General features: G+C 35.7%; 2 protein-coding genes across 7 annotated transcripts in view; one reads left to right on the top strand and one right to left on the bottom strand.

Annotated features, from left to right (window-relative positions):
- Nucleotides 1–13,285, top strand: part of pappa2 (pappalysin 2) — a 53,893-nt gene extending 40,608 nt beyond the window's left edge. The window contains exons 20-23 of the mRNA XM_079877718.1: nucleotides 447–556; nucleotides 1,971–2,042; nucleotides 11,183–11,281; nucleotides 12,609–13,285. Of these exons, the coding sequence (XP_079733844.1) occupies nucleotides 447–556; nucleotides 1,971–2,042; nucleotides 11,183–11,281; nucleotides 12,609–12,716 (389 nt within the window). The 3' untranslated portion in view covers nucleotides 12,717–13,285. The remainder of the gene's footprint in view (nucleotides 1–446; nucleotides 557–1,970; nucleotides 2,043–11,182; nucleotides 11,282–12,608) is intronic.
- Nucleotides 13,286–13,828: 543 nt separating this feature from the next.
- The window catches only part of astn1 (astrotactin 1), a 234,735-nt gene continuing 221,091 nt past the window's right edge, over nucleotides 13,829–27,472 (bottom strand). For 3 of the 6 annotated variants that reach the window (XM_079877707.1, XM_079877709.1, XM_079877711.1), the window contains 4 exons: nucleotides 25,289–25,421; nucleotides 19,816–19,916; nucleotides 19,536–19,719; nucleotides 13,829–14,681 (listed from right to left, as the gene is read on the bottom strand). In XM_079877707.1, coding sequence (XP_079733833.1) covers nucleotides 14,444–14,681; nucleotides 19,536–19,719; nucleotides 19,816–19,916; nucleotides 25,289–25,421 — 656 coding nt within the window. In that variant the 3' untranslated portion in view covers nucleotides 13,829–14,443. The remainder of the gene's footprint in view (nucleotides 14,682–19,535; nucleotides 19,720–19,815; nucleotides 19,917–25,288; nucleotides 25,422–27,472) is intronic. The other 3 variants (XM_079877706.1, XM_079877708.1, XM_079877710.1) reach the window with 1 other exon arrangement.

The raw sequence follows: 27,472 nt of genomic DNA, 5'->3' as shown, positions 1-27,472 counted from the left end.
CCCCCAGAGAGCTCATTTCAGGCAGCGTAGAGCCTCTCGCCCCTTCATGGGTAGCAGGAGCATTTCTTAAATCTAAGATTATTCTTAGATTATTTTTTTCTAAGAAATAGGATTTCTAAATATTCTGTTATTTGTCTGAACATATCTCACAATATGCATCTTCTTCTGCTTTGTATAATGAAATATATGGGTTTTATTTGGTTATATTTGGTTTATTTGGTATATATTTAGGCCACTGCATTTATCCTTTCTAATAAGCAGTCTAGACATACCCGAGCCGCTAGACCACAGACAGTTGCACGCAGTAGGATACATTTGAGTGCCAACCTGCCAAGCTGTTCAACTATGGATGACTAGTCTGGAGCTTGGCTATTCATGTGCTCACATGAATAAATTCAACAGATGCAAATGATGGTTAAAGCAAAGCTCGCTTTGTGTCATGACAGGTGCAGTCTGTAACCTAACATGCATTGTGGCCTTGAGTGACCCTGTGGTGTTAGGCAATGGCTCCAGTGCTGATACAGTAGAGCATTGGATGCTTCCCAGCAAGGTTCAGGTGAGGTGGACGGGCCAGTTTATTTTACTGTTCTTGTACTTTAACCAAACTCCAAGTTCAAGACTTAATGCAATCTTTATAAAGTCCAAACCATATTTACTAATTATAATTTATTCATTTAATTTAATTTAATCCAATTTAATTTAATTTCTGCATAATAACTATACACTAATACATGTTTGTATCAATCTATATTAGCTTAACATGAATTAGCAATTAACAGTAGTATATTTATGCATAAATAAAAATGAAATATTTGTAAATATAAATGTATTATGAAAATAAATATTTAAATATTTAACATTGATAAATGCTGTAAAAATGTTCATTGTTAGTTTGCATTATAATGCATTATTATAATAACAGATTGAACATTATTGTATAGTGTTGCCCTATTGTTTGAAAGATCTTAGATAGTCTTTATTGTACTTTTGTAAGCTGATAGATAGATAGATAGATAGATAGATAGATAGATAGATAGATAGATAGATAGATAGATAGATAGATAGATAGATAGATAGAGAGATGGAGAGATGACATGTATCATATGTAAGAGGGGGACATTATTTGTCTCTAAAAGAGGTAAAAGAAAGAGGTAGAGGAGCTACAAGACTGAATACTTTGGACACAAAATTGGAATTGTGTTATTGGCACATCAGAGTGATAAGATGGATTAGGTTACCTCGTTTCTTGCTCCAAAACCAGGTTCAACTCACCTTACCGTTGAAATCTCTCTGCGAAAGTGTTGATTCTGTCTCTCACTGTCATATCAGCTTGTGTGAGTAATGATTACAGTGTGATGTTTTTATAAGAGACGCTTAAAATGCCACACGTCAAGCATGACGCCTCTGAAGGTGTCAGACTCTCATTGTTTATAAAGATACATCAGCACCCTTAAGAACAGCCTGCTTTCCAGGAATGTTGTCCAAAGTATTGCAGATTGGGTAAGAATGATGGAGGAAAGGTCACAGTAGGAGGGAGATGAATAAGAGATAAGCAAGTTTCTTTCCAGAAATTATGCTGTAGAAACAGGTCAGCTTTCCAATTCTGAGAAAATGTCAAATCAGTGAAATATGTGTTCAAATTGAAAGGACAGGAGGGAAAAAGTAACTCTTTTTGTATGTCATAGTTATTAGATAGTAATTTGCAATATTATTTTTAGGCACCACGGCTGATTTTTGTCTTTTAAAATTAAGTTAGATATTATTAGATTTCTGGAAAAGTCAAAATAAAATAGAAATAAATAGAAACTCTCTTTTCAAATGTCCTCTTTAAAAAATACATGTTACAAGAACTCAATCAATAGTAATAAATCAGTACATTTTTGGTTCAACGCAGTTCAATTACAATGCAGTAAGTTAACTCTGTCCTTGCCCTTCCTTCTCTTACTCCTCTATTTCTCTTCCTTTTAAAGAGTATTGTCTGTACTGGCATGTTGAAGTGGCATCCGAATCCAGCGCAGATCCACTGTATTCAGTCCTGTGAGGTGAGTGACAATTACATGACGTGAAGTCTTTCTGTCAGAGGTGTACAAGAACAGTATCACTCAAAAGAGTCTGTGAGCTAATGTGATTTTATGCAACATGTAAATGATTCTAGATGCTTTCTATTTTCTAAATGCTTCTGTCACCCTCATATCATAGGCTTAGAGTTTTAACAGATGTTCACGAACAGCTTTTAACAGCTTTTCCATATAGCAACAGTTTATAGTGACCAAAAGCTTCAAAAAAGTTAAAAACAAAGAATACAAGCATCATCAAAGTAGTCTATATGACTTTAGCACTATGTTTCAAGTCTTCTGTATTCATGCAATTGTCATCTAGACAATTCTAGAAGTATAGAAGTTCAAATAGTTTTGAAATTAACAGTGGAATGTTTTGGAAAAACTTCAGTTTTTGTAATTCTCTCTGGATTTTAGCTCTACCAGTGGTCAAGCAATTTATTTTAAAGTAAAAGGGTGAAGAGGTGTTTAGTAAAGTATACCATTTAAATTAATGAAGTTTGTGACTTGGATACATTTTTAAAAATGTATTCAAACATATTTCTTTCCAAGTGTTTTTTTTAGGGGTCAGTAAGACTTTTTTTTTGACAATAAAATGGAAGAACATATTAAATTGATCAAAAGTGACAGTAAAGATATAATGTTACAAACAATTTTTACATACATTTTAAATACTTTTTTCGAATGAAATTGTTTTTACAATTTTTAAAATTGACACCTTGCATGATTCATTAATACTCTCCTCCCATTAATGTTGCAACATTATATATAATGACTATTATAGTAATATTATGTGACCTTGGTTAAAAAACAGATAAATGAGAAGAACCAATGACATCCAATGCCATATTTGATGTGCAAGCTACAACATTTTAGTGAAAACATCTTACATTTTGTTCTGCACACAAAACCATGCTGAATATTTTGTGTGGCAAAGAAAATTGAAATACCACTGATTCAAAATGACAGCATATGGGTTTGAAATAATATTAGGGTGAAAAACAATGATGAAAGAATTGTATTATAATACTGATTTGTAGTGTACACCAGCAGTATGTTGGCGTTTAATGGAAGATGTAGAAACAAACAGCAGAGTTCACATCTGTTCCCTGTCAGATCTAGAGAGGAAAGAGCACTCTGACAGATAACCACCAGCAGAGCATTGAGGTGGTCCAGGAGGAGCAGCGAGCACCATAATCAGTGATGAATGATGACGGTGTTGATTATTTTAGTTTTAGTTTCCAATTATTGTGTCATGGAGGTCCAATGCACGGGGTGAACCTGTTTTGCTATTCACTATCTCTGTAGTCATAACCATATGTACGTCTATTAACAGGGTCGTTTGACCAAAAATGGAACTCGCAAATCAATTCCTGTGATCCACTGAAATTTTTTTAAAGCATGTATAAATAAAGCATAATAGGTCAAGCTAGTAGTTTGCAATATGTCTCATGAGTGACTTTGGCTGAAGCCATTTACGCCCACAGGAATTCAGAGCTAGAGAGCAATACTTGAGGTCGCTTGTGATGAACCTAGTCCAAAGGGTCAAGAAATAGAATCATTTTGTTTTCTATTTTTATTTTGTCTGTGTATTTCTTGGTTTACACATTCCCGAGTTTACATTTACATCAGCAATGAGGCATTTTGCTGTCAGAGATTTCCGACACCATCCACTCTAATGTGGAGACATCTTGAACATTTCCTGTGGCCAAGAGAAACATTTACCGCAATGGTTGATGGACTGCGTGCCACATCTTCCCACAGCATGCTGACAGATTGATTCTTACCGGTGCTCCTTTTATCGCAAAAATAAAACCGAATGAAAATCTCATTGCCACTGTAAAATGTGGTATATACATGATCATAAAACATATTATTCCGGTTTCTGTTCCTCCAGAGTCCTTCCCGCAATTCACAGAATCCTGTTTAAATTCACCCCAAGCACTAACTCATCAGACTTTGTCGACAATCTTAGTGCCAAAGCAAATGAATGATCTTATCGGTGTGTGTGCAGGTCAGTTGGACAGAGGGAATTTAAAGGATGTCATGGAACTGATGGATGCATTAAACCAGTTGTAAAATAATCACAAATGATATGTGACGAAAGTAACATACCAGGCTTCGCTAAAAGTCAACAGAAGTAACGCAGCAGAGTAATGTGAAGCCTGGAAGTGAAAAGAGTGTTGAAATTAACAGTCGTGAATTTTGAAAATAATGGATGACTGTTTACTGTAATTCTCTCTGGATTTTTAGCCCCATGTCTTGAAAGTGAAAGGGTGGGGCGGTGTTTAGAACAGTATGCCATTCAAATGTTAGTGATATACAGTACATATATATATATATATAGGCACAATGATTTTATGAGTAACATGTTTGAGGTCTAAATAACTATATTCTTGCCTAAAAAACTCCATTTAAAACTCCATTTCGTGACACAACATCAGTAGTATTTAAAAAAAATATATGGTGGATTTGCTCGACCGACATGACAGTCACTTCAAGGGGAGTGATACAAATGGTGAAACGGTTCCAGTTCTGATAGTGTGTGAATATCGCAATGCTGGATAAGGCTCTCAGCCAATCAGATTCGAGAACCAGAAAGAACTGTTGTGTACTGATTCTATGGCTCTCAATCCTAGTTATGATCAAACTAAATGTTTCAATGTGAGTGAAAAGAAAATCTAAAATGATCCTGCAAATGAACATAAGTCCTGCATCTGAAATATACAAACAAATGACATGGAATTCTTTCCAGCTTTCCAAGCAAACATTTGATTTACAAGTACAATCAGTCCATAAATATTTCTTTTTTTTAAATTATTTTATAATCAGAAGTAGTTTCGTGCATATAACAAATAAATGCCTAACAGTTTAAATTAGAAGGACCTGATAGATGCAATGCATGAATGTTTAATGACTGTGAATGAGCTGCACTGGGTCTACAACGCCCAGCCTTGTTCAATCTTAATATGGATAGCAAAGATTTATGTGTTGCGGTGCAGTTTGTCATGATGATTACTTGAAAATTTGTATGTGTATTAGTTGTATGTAGTTATGTCTATTATGTGTGGACAACTGAATTCTTTTTTACTGCATAACAAATTTACCTACGGGTATGAAATAAAACTACCTACCTACCTACCTATCTCTTTCAAATCAATGTACTTGTGGATCACACAAACACACAATTCCGCACAGAATGAAGGTCTTTCATCAGTCCATCTTAGCAGCATATATATATATATATATATATATATATATATATATATATATATATATATATATATATATATATAAGGGATAATGTAGAGCGAGGCGGTTGTTATAGCAAATACAACCCCGACAGGCTGATCAGGACCCCGACGCGAAGCGGAGGAGGAATCCTTCGTCCATAGCAACGCTCTGTTTTTCATGGCAACGGTGTGTTATACTTCGCAGCGGTTTGTTATCAAGAATTATTACATGGCTTGGCTGAATTCCAATGTAGAATGCGGTCTGTTATTTCTTTATAACAGACCGCTGCGGAGTATAACACACCGTTGCCATGAAAAACAGCGCGTTGCTATGGACGCGGAACGGACTATTTTCTTTGGCGGAAGCAATACAATCGTTTTTAAATCAATAAACTCCTTTTTAAATCAATAATTCGTGTCAAATTATTTATTTATTTTGTAGGTAGCCATGTAATAAGCGGGATAATGTATAGAGAGGCGGTCGTTATAGCGAATAACAAGCCCTTCAGGCTGTCAAGACCCCTCCGCTTCGCGTCGGGGTCTCGTTCAGCCTGTCGGGCTTGTTATTCGCTATAACAACCGCCTCTCTATACATTATCCCTTACATAACAGGCCGCATTCTACATTAGAATTCAACCAAGCCATGTAATAAGTAAGGGATAATGTAGAGCGAGGCGGTTGTTATAGCGTATACAACCCCGACAGGCTGATTAGGACCCTGACGCGAAGCGAAGCCTGAAGGGGTTGTTATTCGCTATAACAACCGCCTCGCTCTACATTATCCCGCTTATTACATGGCTACCTACCAAATAAATCAATAATTTGACACAAAATATTGATTTAAAAAGGAGTTTATTGATTTAAAAACGATTGTATTGCTTCCGCTAAATAAAATAGTCCGTTCCGTCTCTACGGTTAGAATCCTGCATCCATAGCAACGCTCTGTTTTTCATGGCAACGGTGTGTTATACTTAGCAGCGGTCTGTTATCAAGAAATAACAGACCGCATTCTACATTAGAATTCAACCAAGCCATGTAATATATATATATGTATGTAATATATATGCATGTATGTAATATATATGCATGTATGTAATATATATATGTAATATATATGCATGTATGTAATATATATGTAATATATATGCATATATATATATATATATATATATATATATATATATATATATATATATATATATATATTTATAATCTCATTTTATCATCAGCAACATGTCAAAGGTTTTCTTTTTCCACGAACATCAGAGTTTATCATTTTTAATATAGTTTCAGAGTAAAGTTGACAGGTTTTATGATCTATTCATTCTACTTTGGAACACATCTAGATGTTTTATGATATTCAAATACCCCTCATATCTGCCAGACCCTCTCATCTCCTCTTGCCCTCATTTGTTACCAAGCAAAACAGTTGCTTTTATATTGGAGACTCAATATAAATTATACCACAGCACATGTTCCAGTTGCTCTGCACCACATCCAGAAGGTCTTTCTCATTTTAGGCTGATGATAAGTGAAGAGGTCGGCTCAGGTTATGCTTTAGTTTATGTGTCATGATTAATATTTTATTTTGAACCAACAAGGCCAATCATAGGTAGACATTTAGTCTGCTCTTGTAAGTCATTTTTTTCCTTTTTTTCTGAGATGAATGAGAATGCTAAAAGAAAGTTTTCTTTTCCCTGGTTTCACAGACATGGCTTAAGCCTAGTCTCAGACTAAAATGCATATTTTTGCTGTTTTAACTGAAAGCAACTTGCACTGACATATCTTAAAATATGTCAGTGCCATTGTTTTGTCTCAAGACGCACACCAATAATGTTTCTTTCTAAGGAACGTTTATAAAAGCTACTTCAATGTCCTAATTGAACTAATGCCTAATCCTGGCTTAATCTAAGTCTTGTCTGTTTGTGTGTAGTTGCTTGGTCTTGATTTGACCCTTGTATGCGGGTCCCTTTTGTTATGTATGCATTTGATTTCATCAATGATCTTCTGAGCTGTGGACTAATAGGGTCTTTGTTTTGTTTCTCTCTCTCTATTTCTCTCTCTCTCTCTCTCTCTACTACTACTGTCAAGCACAACTTTTTTTCGCATGAAACCAGCATTGGAGTCAACATTTTCCCCTTTTTGTGTGGCTCCATTTGAGAAACTTTACAGATGATGCCACAGGTTTATGAAGAACCACTGTTCACATTCCTTGCTGCAAATATGGTTAAAAGAATGGTCATCTGATTCCTCTCAGGGCATGCACTGGGTTTCTTCATCTTAATTTTATAAGAAAATTTGACAACACACACACACACACACACGCACACGCACACACACACACACACACACACACACACAAAAACACTTCATTCACCCTTTCACTGTTGTGATGTGTTACCTAAAATTTGTTTTTCAGCATGCATTTAAAAACAAAAAGGAAAAGTTTACATTAGAAATGAAATGGAGGGGAACATAATTAGTAGTCTTTTGGGAACTCTGGAGAGAGCCAATCAAGGGGTGCATACTTCAGTAAAGTGAGATGCCAGCACTAACATGGGGCCTCAAAACATTGTTGTCCATGAAAACATGTTGTTGCCATGGAGTTTTTGTTTATTCTATCTTTCTCTTAGCATTAGATGTGGTCAGTCAGTCAGTCAGTCAGGCAACCTGTGGAGTGTGTCATCTTTTGCTCCCGTGGGATGTTTAGGTATTTCATGTAAGGTGAAAATACACCTTTATTGTTTGCTTCAGATACGATTTTGTTTCGTTGTTCTCCGGTGTCTCAGATTGCGAACTCTCATTCCAGAAACTGTTGCTAGGGGTTAATTGTGTTTTTTGAAAATACATCTTTTTAAGTGACTCATAGAGGGTTTCATTTTCAATAAATTTCTGTAATCTAAATCAAGCTTTGGATACTGCCCAAAAACATAGCAGGGTTGCCTCCAAAAAAACCCTCTTTGAGAGGAGGCCAGGAAAAAGAATTTTAGGACAGATACCTCAAAGTAGACAGCTTGAACTTACACTGAGCAGTAGGCTATCTGAGATAAATATATATTCATCATCGGATTACAGTAGGGTCATGGTATCTTTACTATTAAGTCTCGAAACATTGAGGAAAACACCTAACAATCCTTATGCCTAAAATAACACTATTTTACAGTGTCCTTGTTACACATCTTACATGTAGTTAATGTAATAATAAATACCAAGTTCTGGCACGAAACTCTAGATGGCACAGGCTGATAGGTCCTTAACTCATTTGGTTGCGATCGCGTCGTCATCTACATAGCGCAGCGGTTTGGTTGCTGGTGCATTAGTGGCCGGTGAGCTGCGGCTCAACATTCAAATACCGGTAGTGTTGCTGTTAGCAGTCTGCAGCGCGCTTTCAGAAACCCTCCACCTTCCCCAGCTCCACCTGTATAGATCTGCTATACGGGGGTTATTTCATGTATGTGTCTTACATGCTTACAGCAGTGTCTGTGAATGTATTGGCAGGAGCAAGTCTCGGTACTTGCAGCGTAGCAGATCTATTACACCAAGACCAAAAACATTACCATTACCATGCCAATCTCTCCGAGAGTTGTCATGATGCATAATTGCGTGTAACTAAGCCTTAACCAAACCCTAATCCTAACCCTACAATAAGTGGATGTAGTTACTTATTATTACTCAGATACTTATGTGTAATTACACTGTATTAAGGACACCATAAAATAAAGGGTAACCCAAAACCATCAAACCAAAACAGAAAGAATGATTTTTTTGGCTGTCAGTTTAATGTAATAATTTCAGCAAGATTAGTTATGATGAAAAAAAGTCAACATGAGGCTTAAATGTGATTTATATTATATTGTCTATTGTTGTGGTCATCTGCATGTCACGCTTTGGACATTTCCTGACTATTGTTTTGTCTTGTGCCAGATATACACGAGGTCTAGGTCAGATGATTTTGTGTAGAGCTTCAGATGGTTGAGTACAGCGTTGTTTAACATTCACTGGCAGTTTTCCTCTTGCTGGCCGGGGCAGATGCATTCCACACATCCTTCCCATTTACTGTTACACGATTCTTTAGTTTAGGCATTAGGTCATGTTTCTTTTTCCAGCCAATAACAATTTGAAACTTATCTTACAACCTTGTGTTTAAATGAACGTGCTACATATTACAAGTTAAATATCTGAATCTAAAACACGTGCGTTATTAATGTTGTTTTAGATTCAGATATTTAACTTGTAATATGTAGCACGTTCATTTAAACACAAGGTTGTATGATAAGTTTCAAATTGTTATTGCCAATACATGTGTAATGTGCTTAAGGTAATAAAATGGATGGAGAAGAAGAATAAAGAAATAAATGAAGTGTACACAAGCTTGAAACTGAAGAATGAAAAATGCTATTGCTTATGACTTGGAGAATTGGACCACGGCAGGAAAAACATTTTGGATTGGGTGTAGGTTTAGCCGGGATAAATTCTACAGAGATCTCCTTGCCAGCTGCTCTTGCACAGGGATGTGGAATCAGGTAGAAGCTGGGCTCTATGAAAGGACTCCACAAGCACAAGAGAGCCAAAAGTATATTTGGCAGACTGCTCTTTTTTTCCAGTTATTGGCATCAGATCCTTTAGGTTAGGTAAATTCCGTTAGGAAGGCCTTATTACACATTTAAAAGTGTTTATGCATGTTAAATTTGATAATTGTAGTCCACTCCAGAAGGTTGGACTTCACTCCCTTGGGCATTGCAAATCAGGTATCCATGCTCTCGCACAGGTGAAGTAATGACATTGAAGGAAGCACAAGGAAGTTAGGAGGTTTTGTCTGGAATAACAGATGCAGTTTTATTTTATTTGAAAGGAATAAATGAGAAATGCCACCTACCATAAAATATACAGAACTCCCTTTGGCATGATTCATGCATTTCATTCCTCTGAGATTCAAGGAACATCCGTACAGCCTCATGTTCAGAGAAAACTGTTAATTGAACATTGTAAAATGAAGTAACTCATGCATGAACCTTTAAAGGGCACATTTACTAGTTCAGTCTGTTTAGGTCTTTTGGACACGTAAACGGTTTTGTAAGATTCTGCATATAGAAGGCTATAGTTTGAATAAGATTAGAATAAGATTCATTCTATTTAAACTATGATTCATTCTTAAATGAATTGTGTATAATGTGAGCATGATTTTAGAAGTTTTATCAATATTTTCTATTCTATTATTTTCATGTTATGACTGATAACTGACAAATGACCCATATCAACATTTTTATAAATAAATCAAATAAAACAGAAAATCAATGATTTTAAATGCTACAAGTGAATTTAGGCATTAAAAATCATGAGTATGAAAAATTATATTTGATTACATTTAACAGTGTTATTGGCAACACTTTACAATAAGGTTCAATGCATTAACTAATATTAACTAAAAATGAGCAACACATTTGTTAGAGTATTTATTAATATTTCTTAATGTTATAAAAGATAAGTGTTCATTGTTAGTTCATATTAGCTGAGGTCTATTAAATACTGTAATATTAACAGATACAAAGTTTGATTTTAATAATATATTAGTAAATCTTTAAATTAACATTAACTAAGTATTATTCATTGTTGGTACATGTGATTAACTAATATTAACAAATGGAACCTTATTATAGACAGCGTGTATTAAGTGCTACCCGAAAGTGTTACCCGAAATTATTAGTGTTTTTCTAAAATGAAGTGAGTGAGATGACGGCAAAGATCATTTAAATGAGCATGCACAATTAAATATCCAATATCGCGCGATACTGATGAATTAATTTTTAATATAATAATCTCAACAAAAAAATTATTTGTAAATGTACATTAAATAAACACATTCCTTTTTTCGTTTTCTTTTTTGTTTTGCAGCCGTTCGGAGGAGATGGTTGGTGCGACACCATTAATAACCGAGCGTACTGCCAGTATGACGGAGGAGACTGCTGTCCATCCACTCTCTCATCTAGAAAGGTAAATCAAACCCTCTGAAGCTCATTTGAAGGGCTATTCCTCTCATCCTCATTCCATCCTATGCTGCTTAGTCATTTTCTCATTCCTCTTCCAGAGTGCCAATCTCGGTCTCATATCGTGCCGTCACATTGTCAACCCTTTCCATGAACGTCGCCCACATCATTAGGCACTCAGGTGGCGTGTTCTCCCATAGAGAGAATTAGCTCGGGGAAAGTGTCTGTCATAAATAAATGACTGGATAGAGCAGCTTTTATTAGCAGATGGCCAGGTGTCAGCGGTCACGGGCAACTGTGAAACAAGCAGGGTCTGAGAAAGTGAAATAAACCGTGAGGAACAGCATCCTGCCACTGTTGGTCCGACGGAGCTGCCATGCTTGTGTTTACGCAGGCCATGGAAAAGTCCGAGTACGTTGGTGGGGCAGTCTGGTTTAAGAGCGTCTAGGACGAGAGCCAGAAAGAAGGTTGGACAATAAAGAACAAATTCCTCTCATCCCTCCTTCTGTGGCTCTTTTCTAGCATCCAAATACCTGCCAAATGCACAGGAAACAAAATGATATACTCAGATACTCTTGCACTTTTTTGTGTGGGTGATCCAAAAGCAAATATTTGGGTATTTTAAAATGCGTCCGTCAGGATTATTTAGCATGAAACTAAAGCTAAACTTCAGCGATCCAAAGAAATGCATCACAAATGAGTGAATGACCTCGATTGGACTACGAATGGACAATTGCATCCCAAAACATCAGGTGAAATCAACGCTTATCCTCTAGTTTCATGTTTACTTTTCCTGCAGTAGGCCGCTTAGCTGGGAATTTGGGTTTATTTTGTAACCTGTGGTGATGGCACGAATTCTGGACAAGAACCTCCTCCTGTTGATTCTTAACATGTGTTCTCCTCTCCTCTCATCTGCTCACAGTCGGGCTTTCTCTCTCTCTCTCTTTTTTTTGATCTCTGCAGCCCTGAACGTGACCATCCTGTCCTAATCAATCCTAGAAATCCTTCTAGTGTAAAAAGCCCAATCCTTGATTTTCTAGTTATGAAAATAAACACCCGACCAGGCCATTCTCCAAGTTTTTGTACATATTTCTTCAATAAACAGTTTGGTCATTTTGAGTAATTTGGTCAACAGTTGATATCGATCAGACATCTGGAAAAAGGTAACGCTCATTGTTTTGATCTACTGCGATGTATTTTCGAGCCGAATTATCCGAACCACACTTTGATCTCTCGTTCAAAGACTGCGTGTGGCTCCCACATACCGTATAAGATGTTTGTGGCCGAATATTTTTTGGACGCTGTTTGTAAAAGTGTGTCTGATTGATTGACAGGTCGTTCAGTTCGGGGTGGACTGCGATCACGATGAGTGCACCTGCCGTGACCCCGAAGCCGAAGAGAACAAGGGCACAGCCAAGCGAAAGGAGCCAGGACCGCTGTGAATGATAGCAAGGCGGAGAGCGCGCAGACAGCTCTCAGACTGGCTTGAAAAGAAAATGTCAAATAACCTGAATGTTGTTTCTCGTGCCACATGAGAGAGAGGCTGATCAAAGGCAGTAATTCAAACCATAGCATTGCATAAAAACAATCCTCTTCAATACTAATCTATAAAATACTACCTAATATATTTTCAAAAACTCTAACATAGGTGTAGATGTAGATATGACCAATATTTTAGCCCACGATCATTTACGTACACCATCGAGCACACAAAAATGTTGCTTGTTGTGAGCCACATTCTTTAAACTATCTTCACCTATATGTCATTAATACAGGTATATAAACAAGTGCTTATCTTCAGAATTCTGGATTTATTTTATACCCTCTACATTTACATGCAAAACCTGTGAAATGCATGTGTGCTTTGGGAAAAGACAGTTCATTTATAGCAATTGTAATGGAAATATATGATACTATTTTTGTATGCTCTTCAGTCTGTTAAAGTGTAGTGTCACTGTCATATCAATAAAGTATAAATACACACTATTAAAGACAAGTTCGGTGGGATTTAAAAAGTCTATTGTCCATTATTGTGCGCAATATCATTTTTTTATTTAAATATATTTCATTTTAAGATTCAAATTATTTTTAACTGTCAAATGGTGCAAAATGAAGACAAAAATACAATATGAAATCAAGAATATTAAAGTTGAAAATTAAATATATTAAGGATAAACATTTTTTATAATATAAGGAAATTAAATGGTGAAGAAAAGGTTGTTTTTTTTTTAACTACGTTATTGATCTTACTGTGAACGATCCATGCAAGTTTAATGTTTTTTACTTTCAGACTCTCTGTTGACATGTCAGACTTCTCCAATCATTTAGTCCTCTTAAATCCCACCCCTTTTCTTACAATCAACTGCAAGCTCACATTTAGATCTGGCTCCAACCAATCAATAGAACCACGTTCCCGCCCTTTTTCCACCGATAGCTCATTTTACTCGGATGTACGTCACAATATAGAAGAAAAGATCTGCCACTATACTTCCATTTCGACTTGAAAGAACTGTGTAACTCTCATTACTTTTGTTAAAATTTCTTTTGAAAAATTAAATAATCATTGATTTAATTTGGCCAATTTTATTTGGAATATGAAATAAAACATAAACAAGACATGTTATTGTACACAACTTTTAAAATGATTATTTTCATAATACTGCTTATACTTTAAAAAACGTCTGTACAGTTGCTTGACTTCGCATACCTTAGTTTGAATACTACATTCAGCACATTAGTAATAGATTTAATATCTAATTAACATTTACATTTGCTATAGCTCTTTCCATATCTATATGCACTACAAAGACAGACATTTTCATCACATGAAGAAGATACAGTTTTAGTTCTTGTGAAAAAGTCTTACCTATACAAGCTGGTGTATGCACTATTTGATAAAATACACCACTAGTTCTAAATGACACTTTAATGCAACTTTCCTTCGCCTGTACACTGTACATTTGTATGTTCAAGGCCAAAGACACATCACTTGAATGCTTCTTGAAAAATCAGGATGGATTGCTCACGTTCCCACCAAATACTTTCCCCTTCATCATTAAATGGCCAATTAATGTTAAAACTGATGGAGCAGATTCTCTAGAGAGAAGCCCTAAAGGGGAGGCCATGTTTAGGTACAACCCCTGACTAGTCCTCTAGTTGTCCAAATCGTTTAAAGTTCCTTGGGTTCTCCATAATCATTGTACATAACGGAGAGCATCTGATCTTCACATGCCTTACGTAAGTCTTGGCTGAGATTCACCCAGCTGAGCCCGAATGCTTTGGTATCTGTATAACGACAAGACAGATATTTAAGGGATGCTCTGCGCAAGCCAATTTTTGGTTCCTGGAGGAGACCCCGGCACCAACCGCTGAGTTCATCCAGCTGAGACAGGATCAATCCAGCTTTCCTGCAGAAGCAAACACAAAGATGATATTGAATTAGTAATATATGTTAATTTAGATACAGATTTTCTGGATTATATGCATATGCAACACAATTCAATCAACTATACTACAGTATATTATTATTATTATTATTATTAGGGACCAAACACCAAAGGTGTTGTACCTATTATATCCGTTAGTTTTCTCATTATTCTTCTTTTTGGAGTCTCTAACTCAATCCCTCTAGCGCCACCAACTGTCCAAATATGCAATTACGTTTATGCCAATAAACATAACACATTTCTTTTTTAAACCAATTCCTTGCCTCAAGATGATTCGAATGCACCCATGTGATTATATTTTTGAAGATGTTTAAGCCATTTTTGACTAAAATAATCTAAAATGTCTTTAATTAGATGGTCTGATGCTCCCAGCCATGCTTGCATAATTCATTGTGGCTTTTTTTGTGCATGGCCCCTTAGTTGCTGCTTGCAGCTATATTTATTATTACTGTTGTTATGATTGTTATTATGAAAAAACAACAACACTTTAATTGAGCAACGATTCATTTAAATTGAACAAAAGTGACTATAAAGACATATAATGTCACAAAATATTTTTATGTGAAATAAATGCTGTTATTTGAACTTTTTATTCATCAAAGAATACTGAAAAAAAAAAAAAAAAGTTAAGCAGCACAACTGTTTTCAACATTGATAATAAGAAAAGTTTTTTTGAGCTACAAATCAACATATTAAAATTATTTCTGAAGTATCATGTGACACTGAAGACTGGGGTGATGACAGCTTTGCCATCAAAGGAATATATTGCATTTTAAATCAAATACAAAATAGTTTAGATAAGTGTAATAATATTTCACAATTTTCAACAAATCATAGTTTTATGAAGTATTTTTTCATTGAAATATATTATTATAATTTATTCATTATCTTTTGGACGATTAGTCAACAAATCCTCAGTAAAATAAAAACTCACTCACATACTTTTCATTTAGGCTCAAATCTAATTTGATTCCTTTATAGTAATATTTGTTTTATTTTTGTACCATCTAATTACAACAAGGTCTCAGTATGAACGCACACAGCACATTTCTTGTTCCGCAAGTGATGTGCAAGTTGGTATTTTCTGCTAACAGCTATTGTGATATTCATACCGCATAGTTTTTATAATATTGCTGTTACGCAATGCTCTTGACACTGGCTTGAAATTTTTCTTCCTTCAGTGGTTTAAACATTGAGCATTCCATTCCGTTTATCCATTCTGAGAATGCCCACCTCACAAGCTGCTCCGGAGCATGAGACTGAAAGATTGATGGGAGACTCCAATATAATAAATAGAAACTGCAGGAGATGGCCATATTCAGCTAAAACACAGGTCTTCTGTCTGCACCCTTTAAATTACGCTCTTCAAAATCTGGACTGAAGAGATTGATCATAAATCAAGCCTGTGGTGTACTCTAATGGCAAAGCCTGACATTTTTCCCATCAAGAATCTTTTGAGGTAACAGGACCGATTAGGTGAACGGCAGTTAAGGTTAAGTACCTGTGAATTCTATTAGCGACAGTGACTTGAGAGGACGTTTATTGAGTATGTGTGAATGCGATGAAGCGCCAATGTCCTTCACAAAAGACAAAAAGCTGAAATGTGATACCAAGAGTACGGAAAGAGCGCCTCATTCCTAAGTCATAGCTTCACTTCAAACCCCTGCCAAACCAGAAGCTCAACACTCTACTGTATAAATACCAAAAACCAAATCTGTGTGGACCAACCAGGCTTTTGGGGTAGCTAAGTGCATTTTTAAGTTTACGATTAAAATGTGGCTTAAATCGATTAAACTGATCGCACAGTGTTTCGATTGGTTGTTTTTGAAATTATTGAACTGAAGTATAAAATCATTCTTTTCTTTGGCTTGCGCTTAATTCACAACGTATAATAATGGAATTTTAATGATGTCAGAAATCACTAGCATATTAAATGAAAAATATTCCCATCTGCAGTAGAGATGCTGTCATTTATATCATTCTTTTGAATGTATTTGTGTTTTTAATATCTTGCCACATTTCAGTGGTTGTAGGAATTTGGATGTTTATTTGCTTAAAACAAAACCCTGTGGTTTGTTATCCTTTAATTTTTCAAGAAAGTCCGTTTTGGTCTCCAAATAGCAACGGTTGTCACCATAAATTCCAGCATGTATGGAAGTGGAAAGTGGCCTCTAATTTCCAAGGTACGTTTTCAACCTCTTGGCCTCTGCCAGTGCCTCTCTCACTCTCGCTTTTCCGAAATCTCTTGCACTAGTCTGAGAGGAAACAATCAGCTGCATTCCACCGACACCCACAGTAACACACCAACCACATTTCATAACATCCATTTGAAATAGCCTCATGAGAGAGTGACAACGCTCCTTATAGTAACGGTATAGCATTAATCTCCTATGAAAACAAAGAAAGAACTTTGACCGAACACACTGAATTCCACCAATTATAGCGTGAGTCAGTCCAACCAATAGGCCCACCAATTAAGACTGAGTCACAAGACAACCTTTATGATATCTCAAAAAGAAAGAAAACATAGTCTTTTTAATCCATTTTGTTCCAAGTCAGGACCTGAGTGGGACCAGTTTAGTGACAATTATCTTGTATTATGACTAGTTGAAGAAAATTACATTTAAATGAGGAAACCCCAGTGAACTGCATTCCTTTTGTATCAAAGACTTGGAAACAAATTCTCTTTGTTTATACTATCCTATGCCTTAAAAAATGCCGTACGGGCGTAATGAGATTGGAAATGACGCATTAGAGTTGTTTGGAAGGCAGATGCTGTGGAGATAATGGCCCATCTCCCCAGACCTCCACTTGAACGGCCTAAAAACTTGCGCAACATTTCATGAAACTGGGTCGATCACAGGAGCATGATCACACGCTCCCGTCATTGTGCGAATATATGGATGAATTCATATGAATGAATGTTGTTTTTGAGTTATCTTGATGCATTCGTCGTAGGAGACAGCTTTAGGGGGTCAATTAATACTAATTTATCTACTATCATTTAAACTCAAAGTTCTCAAACCTCAATGATGGCCAGTGACAGTATTATGACATCACTTGACTCAACATGGGGGTCAACAGACCATTTGCCCTTTAGCAGTCACAGGGTTCTCCTTATGGAAAGGTTAATGATAAATAGTAACTTTATAAATAATGCAATGTATAAATGAAATTTAGTAACTTAGCTAACTCACTTCAAATACATTTAAATAGAAATATAATGAAATTATTAAATACATCATAGAATGGTGCAATAAATAAACAAAATAATAATGAAATATAAGTGCACATTAAAATGAAAAACAAACTGAAATATACAACTTGAAATAAAATGTAGCAGACAGCATGAAGGAAATCAATATATAATGAAATTGAAGACATTATGAACTGTTGAAATAAACAAATAAAAATAAGCATAGTGAAAAGAGAATACAAATAAGTAATAGCACATTAAATGTATGTACAATTAAAAGTGATGGTATTGTTATTTATTGATTCCATGACGGCATCGATTGAACATTTTTTGCAATATAAATGTTTCTTTGAAAAAAACAAAACACTCATTGCATCAGGATATTCGGCTACTTGTGTACTTGTGTTACTTGTGTACTTGTAAAAGCTACTTGTGTTTAATTGCATCACTTCATGCTGTCTGCTACAAGTCTGTCAAAGGAGAAAGAGAGGTATAGTAAAGGGAAGAGCAAACTGGAACATGCTAAATCATGTATGACTGAGAAAATATCCAAGGCCTGAATTTGATTAAACTACCATGAATCCATGATCTTGGTTTGAAAGCAGCACTGTTTAAGTCCTCACAGCGGTTAACTCTCATCAGTCACACTGGGTGGGATAGAGTTTGATATAAGTGTGTTTTAGAGCAGTAACTCGGGAGCAAGAAAGGAAAACCTTGCAACATGGAGACGATTAAATACAACCTTTTAATTTGAACCGAGGCCTCAGGTACGGTCGTCCAAATGGCCTTAATTAAATTCACCTGCCTCTACTGTGCATCAGCGAGGAAGCGTTCAAGTTTTATATCGAACACATGGCTACGTTTAGAAAGCGTTTCAGTGCAATTCTAAAATCCAGACCTTATTTGTCTTTGGTTTGTTTTGGAGGGTGTATAAAGATTGCCACCCTGTTCTGTGGTCAGCCTGATGCCTTAGCGATCCCTTTAAATGTACTGTAATCAGTTTGATTGCAATTTAAACCTAATTAGCACAAATTCCCTAATCACGTCTGACGTTAGAATCCATAATAGAATAATCTGCGTTTACTATGTAATTTAAAAAGCACATAAAAGCTTGTGAAACAAGATATTAGGTTTAATTGCAATCAATAAAAATTAATGTGTCCCCCTAACATACCCACAGCCATTCCAAGGTAACATCCCATAATGCACTGTGCTGAGCTCAATGAAAATATTAATCCAAGATTGCTTAAAAAGCGAACAAAATGTGGATTATAAATATATTTAATTCTATAAATAGCTTATAAAATAGTTCATAGAATTAAATCAAACATTTAATAATTCAAAAATGAAAAATAAATAATACTAATTTATCATTTTATGTAATGTTTGTGTTGCGCTGTTAGCTTAGCAACATGCAAACATCAAGCGCAATTGAAATCAATTGCAATTGTATCCAGTGTGGAGTGCAATTTGGAATCAATTTGGGACACTCTACTATAGAGCATCCCAAACTGGTTCCTTATAAACTTCCATAATGGTTGCAATGCTGTCTAAAAAGTTAGCTGCCTATAAGCATTTAACTAGCTTTTGTAACAGAGCTTGAGAATCATTTTACAAACCTGGGCCCCAGTTCATCTTCACAGCGCCAAGTGAACTCTCCAAAGCTCTCATAGCGCTGGTTGTAGTGGTAAAGTACTCGGTGGAGGGTTGGTGAGCCCAGGTCCATAAGCGTGTTGTAGGCCGTCTGCTGTTCCTTCCCGCTGGTGTAGCCATTGAACAGGTTGTAAATCTTGTCTGCTATTTCTGAGGGGATATTCAACCAAATCAAATCACTTCTGATCTTCTGAATATTGCCCTAACCTAAGAAGTTCATTCTACAATATGTAAGCAGTTCTCTACCTTGAGCCTTGACGTCATCCACGGCAGGACAGGGAGTTTTCATCGTCACCTCACTCGGACTGGAACGCCGACCCGTGTTGTCCACCGCCCACAGCCGAAACCTGACATTGCACAAGTAGACATTTGTCACATACTCAATTCTCAAGTTCCACTTTATTTTGATAGTCAACTTTAGACATTCTATTAACTAAAAGTAACTTTGCAACTACATGTCAACTAACTCTCAGAGTATTAGTAGACCGTTAGCTTAGGGTTAGAATTAATAGAATAAGTTGAAAAGTTTTATCAACGTTACTGTAGTATGAAGAAAAGCTGGTCGAGAGCCTGGGACATTTTACACTACTGTTTTTATAATGCTTATATGCTGCAGTCAGCCTCTGCTGCTCCTTTCGTTTGATGTTTTTTAGTTTTTTTTGACAATTAAAGTTACGATTAAAGTTGCATCCGCCTCCTTCTTCCCTAAACTTTGTTAGTTACATTTGATCACTTAATTTAACATTATTTTATTTAATTCTAATGAAAAAGCCACAAGTGCTGAATTACTACGTCACTTTATTTGACTAATTAAAATTGAGGGGTAATGCAGCGCTGTTTTACTTGGTCAAAAAAATCGTATTAAAAATAAGTTTGAGTGTGTTGATAGTTATGTTAACGACGTCACTGACAGGCGACGCAATGACACCGGCCGTTACACTGGTTAAAATAGCTGATTTCTCTGGATTTTAACATTGTTGGGAACATTTGCGATAATGTAAGTACACATGTCAAAAAATATATAAAACTGTTGGTAACACTTTATTTTACAGTGTCCTTGTTACATATGTTACATGAACTTACCATAGTAATAACAGTAAATTATGCATAATTACATGCAACTAACCCTCAACCAAATCCTAATCCTACCCTAACCCTATAGTAAGTACATGTAGTTGCTTAATATTACTCAGTACTTAAATATATAATTACACTGTAACAATGACACCTTAAAATAAAGTGTAACCGAACTGGTCTAGTAGTTATTGGATATTTTAACACAAAAATCTTACATATTGTGCCTTAAAGCAGAAAGTCTAGTTGACGTGAAAGTGGACCAAAAAATAAAGTGTTACCATTTTTTTTTTTCTTTGAGCCTTTTACAATATGATTGGGATATATGTTGCAGGCCAGATTTTAACCACATTCTCCAAAATAAGCACCACAGCTCAACATGTTCAGAGCATGTTCATTAAACAAAAGGCGATGATTCCCAATAAAATATCTCTATCTAACTACTACTACTACTAATAGCAATAATAATAATTTAAGATGCATGTCTCAAACAATAACATTTATCAAAATAAACTCAGGGTTAAGGTTAAATGCATAAATAAGTGTATTTGGATTCATTAGATTTGGTTGGAAATAACACTTCCAAATAGATCTTGGATATTATGAACCATTACCTTTTTAGGAGTCCTTTGAAGTTCAGAGTCAACAAATTGTTTCAGTGTGTGAATTATGTAATCATATAACAGCATATACCTCCATTAAAATCAAAATGCATGACTGCACCACTCCCATTACATAAGCATGAGTTTACGTCCGGCTCATGGCTTTGATTTGAGAATCCCTTAAGTGCAGACAACTCAACTTGAACAATAGCAACCAGCTGTGGTGGTGTACCCACTCACTCCGAGAAGATCGCTGCAATGACTCTATCAATGATGATATGTGCTGCAGGCTGTGGGAGGCAGGTTGTAAAGATTACGTTGAACTACATCCCCATCTAGTGGAAGATATCATAAACAACTACCACCTGCAGTTTCACAGCAGTGAGATCCTCAAAGTGCCAGGAAGAGAGTGCATGAAAGCTAGGGAAATGTGATCCACTGTTATGTGTGTGATTTATTAATGAAAGGGATCTAATTTATGAACATCGGCTCTCTATAGTCTTTCCACATCAAGTAGAATACAATATGAAGCAGGGGTAGAAAAAAAAAAACCTCTATTAAAACCTTGATTATTAATATTAATAACTATATTTAAATTTCACACACCTGTTTTGGTGATAGTAGTGAAAATAAAGTCTAAGACCACTGATGTATATCAATGACTGGATTGCTCATTGCGTTCTAAATTGAACCACCCGATTTGCAGCGTATCAGTCGCACGTGAATAGTTTTTAAGATGCGGGAAATATTAAGCATGAACAATGAACATATATCTGTCACAAGTTTTGTTTTCATGAACTTATAGTTTGCAGTCATCAGTTACCTGTTTCCTGTGTTTCCTTTGTTCCTAATTTTCCACCAGTCATCAGTTGTCATGGACACTCATCCAATCATCACATCTGTCCGTTATGTTGTCATTATCACTGTGTATTTAAGTTCCTCTTTGTGCTCCTTTCAGTTGTCCGGTATTGTTTGTGTAGTGCGTGCTACACCCTGTCTCGTTGCTTTTGGATTACCTGAGTCTACTTTGGTTTACTTTATTTAACTAAAATAACTTATATTTGATCTTCTCTGCCTTTCATCATCCGCGGACTGACAACATTACGATATCTGGGATTGTTATCAGAAATTGATTTGAATATACATTAACAATACATACAATCCCCTATTACTAAATTGCACTATATTACAATCAAAAGGGTTACCATGCATCATCTTGCAGCAATAGTAAAAATGCTTGGAAATAAAGCTTAATGTCTTTAAAACCATATGCAGTCAGCGCCATTTCTCTGAATAAGTTGAGAAGTGTGTATATTATTTCCTGATGTCTTTTATTGGCCAACATCCACTTCAGACTGGAGATCTTGGAAACCATTAGTAAGCCACAGGTCAGCTCAAATTATATGGCTTTTTACTAGCATGTTTGTATATGAATTAAGTGTTATTTGTATATTGCTGAGCTAATTATTAATTTGACCAACATTTAAGTCATCTTTACTGCTTCAAAATACAAGCTGTTGTTACTAAAAACACTGTTGAGTCATTTACAGTTACTGTACGAATAAAAAACAGTACTATACTGTTCACAGCGAATAACTGTACATGATGGATTAAGCTGTTTACACATGCCTAACAAAGCATAAATCTGTATTCAGATTTCAGAAGAATCACTGTGACATTTGCAATACAAATGCTGAGGTGTCTCGTCCGTCAGCTGATCTGATATTCGCTATTTTAATGAAGGTGAACGTAACTTTTAATAAGCAGGGGAAATTTTCGACTTTTTAACAGATTAACATTTAAGTGTTTAGGACGTTTGCGTTGTAAGAATGTACAGGGAGACTTCAGATATAAAAACGTTGACTCGTTAGGTCAAATTCTCTCTTTTTTCAACTAATATTTACATTTTATTTTAGCTTTATTTCAATGAATAGAAATGATTTTAGTTTTAGTTTTTAGTTAAACCTGCTAAGACCACGTTGAACATCTTGTAATTAGTTTTTAGTGGAAAAATACATCCAAATAAGAAATTCACTGTTAATTTTCCTGATATAATTTTTAATTAAAGAAATGATTAAAATTTAAAAATAAAAATTTCACTAGCATTTTCACTAGCAGTCTCAGACTTTTGTACTGTGTTTTTCTTGAAACTTAAAACTCTGAGGTGAACCAGACAATAACACTGAACATGTCCATAGATAATATCAAGACAATCTGTGCTTCTTTGAACAATGGTCAAATATCGAAAACATTTGGAAAGAAGTATACTAAGAAGGACTCAATCCTCCCTCTGGGCTGGTGTAATATCTCCAGCATGCCCTGCATGTCCACTGTGTGTGTGTGTGTGTGCACTAACTGTCAACATATGTGCAGGATGTGTAACACAGGAAATCAGGAGGAAAGGTAGCAGGGCGTTTAAATTCAAGCACCTACATGTTGGAATACCCACATGAAAATTGCACCAACACAGACCATCGCAAGTAATGCTGCAATGTGTTAAACTGCAAAGACAGATGTTTGCAGACTTCAGAGGTTATTTTAGAGTAATATATAAGAATATATAGCAATATTAAATGCTAACCTCAAAATAATTGTAAAATATTTGTATATAGTTAACGACAACAAATGCTGCTCTGCAAAACGCAAATCCTTTTACTATGTTATTTTCCATACAGTAATATATATATATATATATATATATATATATATATATATATATATATATATAAAATAGATAATTTCTTTCTCCATTTATTAAAAACTTATTTTCAGAATTCTGAAAATGTAGTTTAATGTCCTTAATGTCTTTATAAATGTATATCTTGACTTTATATATAATTTAATTAATACATTTATTATTGTTATTATCATTAACCATATTATTTTTTAACGACCCTCTGATGAGAACCACAGATTTATATTGTGATTTATCATTATTCATATATTGCAGATCTACATTCACAATATATGGCTAATGTCAAGTGTTTACGAAAACCTTTTCATGTTTTTGCAGCACTGTTTAACACATCAATCTTTCTATTGCTGTTTCTGCTATCACCGCAAAATGCACCCCTTGACGCACTTTAAAACCATTCCAAAGTATGAAATGTTTCCCCATGCTGTATCTGAAGCATGTAAAACTCGCCCAAATTGAATAGGCCCACTGGGCGAGCAAACCATGTTCTTCCCTGTGGCACAAAATTGAACGTTCCTGAGAAAAGGATGTAATACATCACAAAACTATCCATGGGAGTCTAAACAGACAGGGGCCCACCATGCAATTACCACTTCCAAGAGAAGACGTCAGGCTGATGTCACCAGCTTTTATACAAAAGCAATGATTGGGCCAATTATACTTTCCAAAAAGACTCCTTACCTGCTACAGTGACTGCCAAGCTATTTAGTGAAAAGCACATGCTAAATCAACTACTGATATTGGACAATTGACATAGATAGGAAGTGCTCCAGACATATTTTACACAAATCATTATCGGATTTTCACAGCCTTAGCTGGATATAATTGCTTAGACTCACGCAGATATTAAAACCCCTCATCTGACTGAAGACACGCAACAACTTTTGTTTCTCACTAAGCGCTCAATGACGATGCCTCTTGCAAAAGCAAAGGAAACAGGTGTTCCATGCTGAAGAAACCTGGCATTACACTTAGGTTAAGAAACATTGTGAACATAAGGCCTGGAGATGACCCCTTTGATTCATATTATTATGATGGTCCCACTTTATATTAACTACTATGTAATAATATTTGAATTAATAATTTGATACAATGCACTTATTGTGTACATACTTGTTTTTACATTATATTTAAAAAAAAAAATACCTGCATGTAATTACATCTGTAATTAAGGGATGCTTACGAAATATTATCTTGATAACATTAAGAGAAAATCAAATAAATCGACACTTTTGTGTTGAGAACATTCTAGTGTTCATCTCTAATTCATTTCAAAGTGGAAATGCTGATATTTTAATACAAAGACTCAAATAAAGTCATGCGTCATTACATAGCAGCAGAAACTCACATGTATGTGGTGTCTGGCTCCAGGCAGCGTATGATCAGCGAGATAGATGAGAGAGGATCGGGGATGTCCCCGAGCATCACACATGGAGATTTGGCCCCGGACATGATGTCATCCACAAAACTCAACATAGTCTCTGCGAAGAGGAGAAAACTTTGTTTAGCGCACACACACACACACGTTTACAGGACCTAAAAACCCATTTTGATCTCCCATGATCACCAAACCATTTAAAACATTATGTTTGTTTGTTTTGTTCCAAGTGTTTCTAGTGAAATATGATTAATATGTCATAAGGAGACAAGCATGCATGTGCAAGGAAAATAAACATCAGCCAAAACATCTTCTCAGAAAAGCCTCGGCACCATGAACACTGGATGCTGTTTTGCATTAGGATTTCCCTCACCCTGAAAAGCCCTGCCTGACTCTGACCCAGTGCTATGAAAACAAGTGTTTCCCCAATTCCCCTGCTCGCTGGAACACGCTAGAACCTTCCAGAGACGGAGACCCTGTGGTTTGGACATTTCGAGCGGAGGAGATGTTAGTGGTTTGATTTCACACGAGACACGTGACTCAGATCGAGCTGCGAGTGTCAGCCATCTAAAAACCCAAATAAAGAGCCCATACAGAAGTCACCTGTGCTTTGCCTTTCTTATTACAAAGTGGACAGGAAGACTGTTTGCCCAGCTGGCCTGCATGCGTCACAGGACATAAGCACGGGGGCCTCGTGCGCCTTTAATAGCAAAGAGAAACCTCCCGTCCGTGGATGGGGAACCTTTTAAAACGGTGGTCACCCTGCCTCTCTTCCTGGAGGCCTCCTCTTTGAAAATACCAGGCTTCTGAGAACATGATGCCAGGATAAACGTGGAGGGTGTGTGTGTGATTATGTGCTTGCTGTCACCAGTAAGTATTTACAGTGCTTGTGGAGAAGACGGTCAATGAACTCATGCTCTGACATGAATGAAAAGTGACATTGTGAGAGACAGCAGCACTTCGGGTCATATTTATCCAGTTCCACTGACAACAAGCTCTCACATCTCTGTTTTATGTTGAAAAAAGGTGAAATGTAAAAAGGCAATAAAATGTTGATGTGTGTGGAAAATTTTGCAAGTGTGTTTTTATGAGATATTTAATTGTGAGCCATTTATGAATTGAGGAAGACATGATGTTTTAAGATTATTTATGGAGAATATTTCAACAGGAATACAGAATGGAAAAAAGTGATGTAGGAAGAGCCTAGCTGTTCACTGTTTTTTTAACCATGTTACAGAAAATAATAAATTATTAAATGTTTTAAATTATATATATATATATATATATATATATATATATATATATATATATATATATGTATATATATATATATATATATATATAATTTATCCAAAAATAAAATGTTTTAAACATTTGAATTATGCTTATGATTTTAAACATATGATTTTAAATGTTCACCGACTCAATATGACCTTGGCAAAGACTGACCAAACCTGGCAAACCTGTTGGTGTAGTTCTCAGAAAGCAACACAGACGGGGGAAAACTTTTCTATGAAAGATTATAAAGAACATTTCTTTGGAAAGGAAGGTAAATCTGATGCATTCAAAGATTTACATCATGGCCGCACTATATTATCAGTATAATTATAGAGCAGTACCCTTTTCTTGTTTCTTAAGCTTAAAACATATTATTTGCTCATGCTCATTCCCTCCATTTTAAGTGTCATCATCATGCGTTGGCATGCAAACTTAGTCCAGTTCCCTACAGCAACAGGTCAGCAGGAAAAAGGCTTCTAATAAAACGTCCACATAAAAAACATAGGCATCAGTATCAAGTGTGCACAGTGTTTCCATAAGGCACTTCAACAAATGCGTTCCCTGACACTTTAAATCTCTTTGACAAATGGCGATATGAAAATAATAATAAGTTAAATAAATAAAAAATAAATAAATAAAAAGACCTATCAAGATGTCTTCACTTCTTTATCAAACTGAAGCTTTGTCTGACAATAGTTACAAATACAGGTGTCTGGCAAATACGGCTACATTTATGCTCTTTCATCATGTTCCATCCTCTTACCTCAGTCTCATTTTTTAACGGGAAAGACCTGGGTTGACATGACCACACTACGAGGTCTGGCTGCCCTCTGTTAAACGTTCATGGGTTTTGACCAAAAACCCTCTCTGATTCTC

This window comes from Squalius cephalus, assembly GCF_949319135.1.
Source record: "Squalius cephalus genome assembly, chromosome: 7".
In the NCBI taxonomy this organism is placed as follows: Eukaryota; Metazoa; Chordata; class Actinopteri; order Cypriniformes; family Leuciscidae; genus Squalius; species Squalius cephalus.
This window is presented reverse-complemented; position numbering and strand designations above follow the sequence as displayed.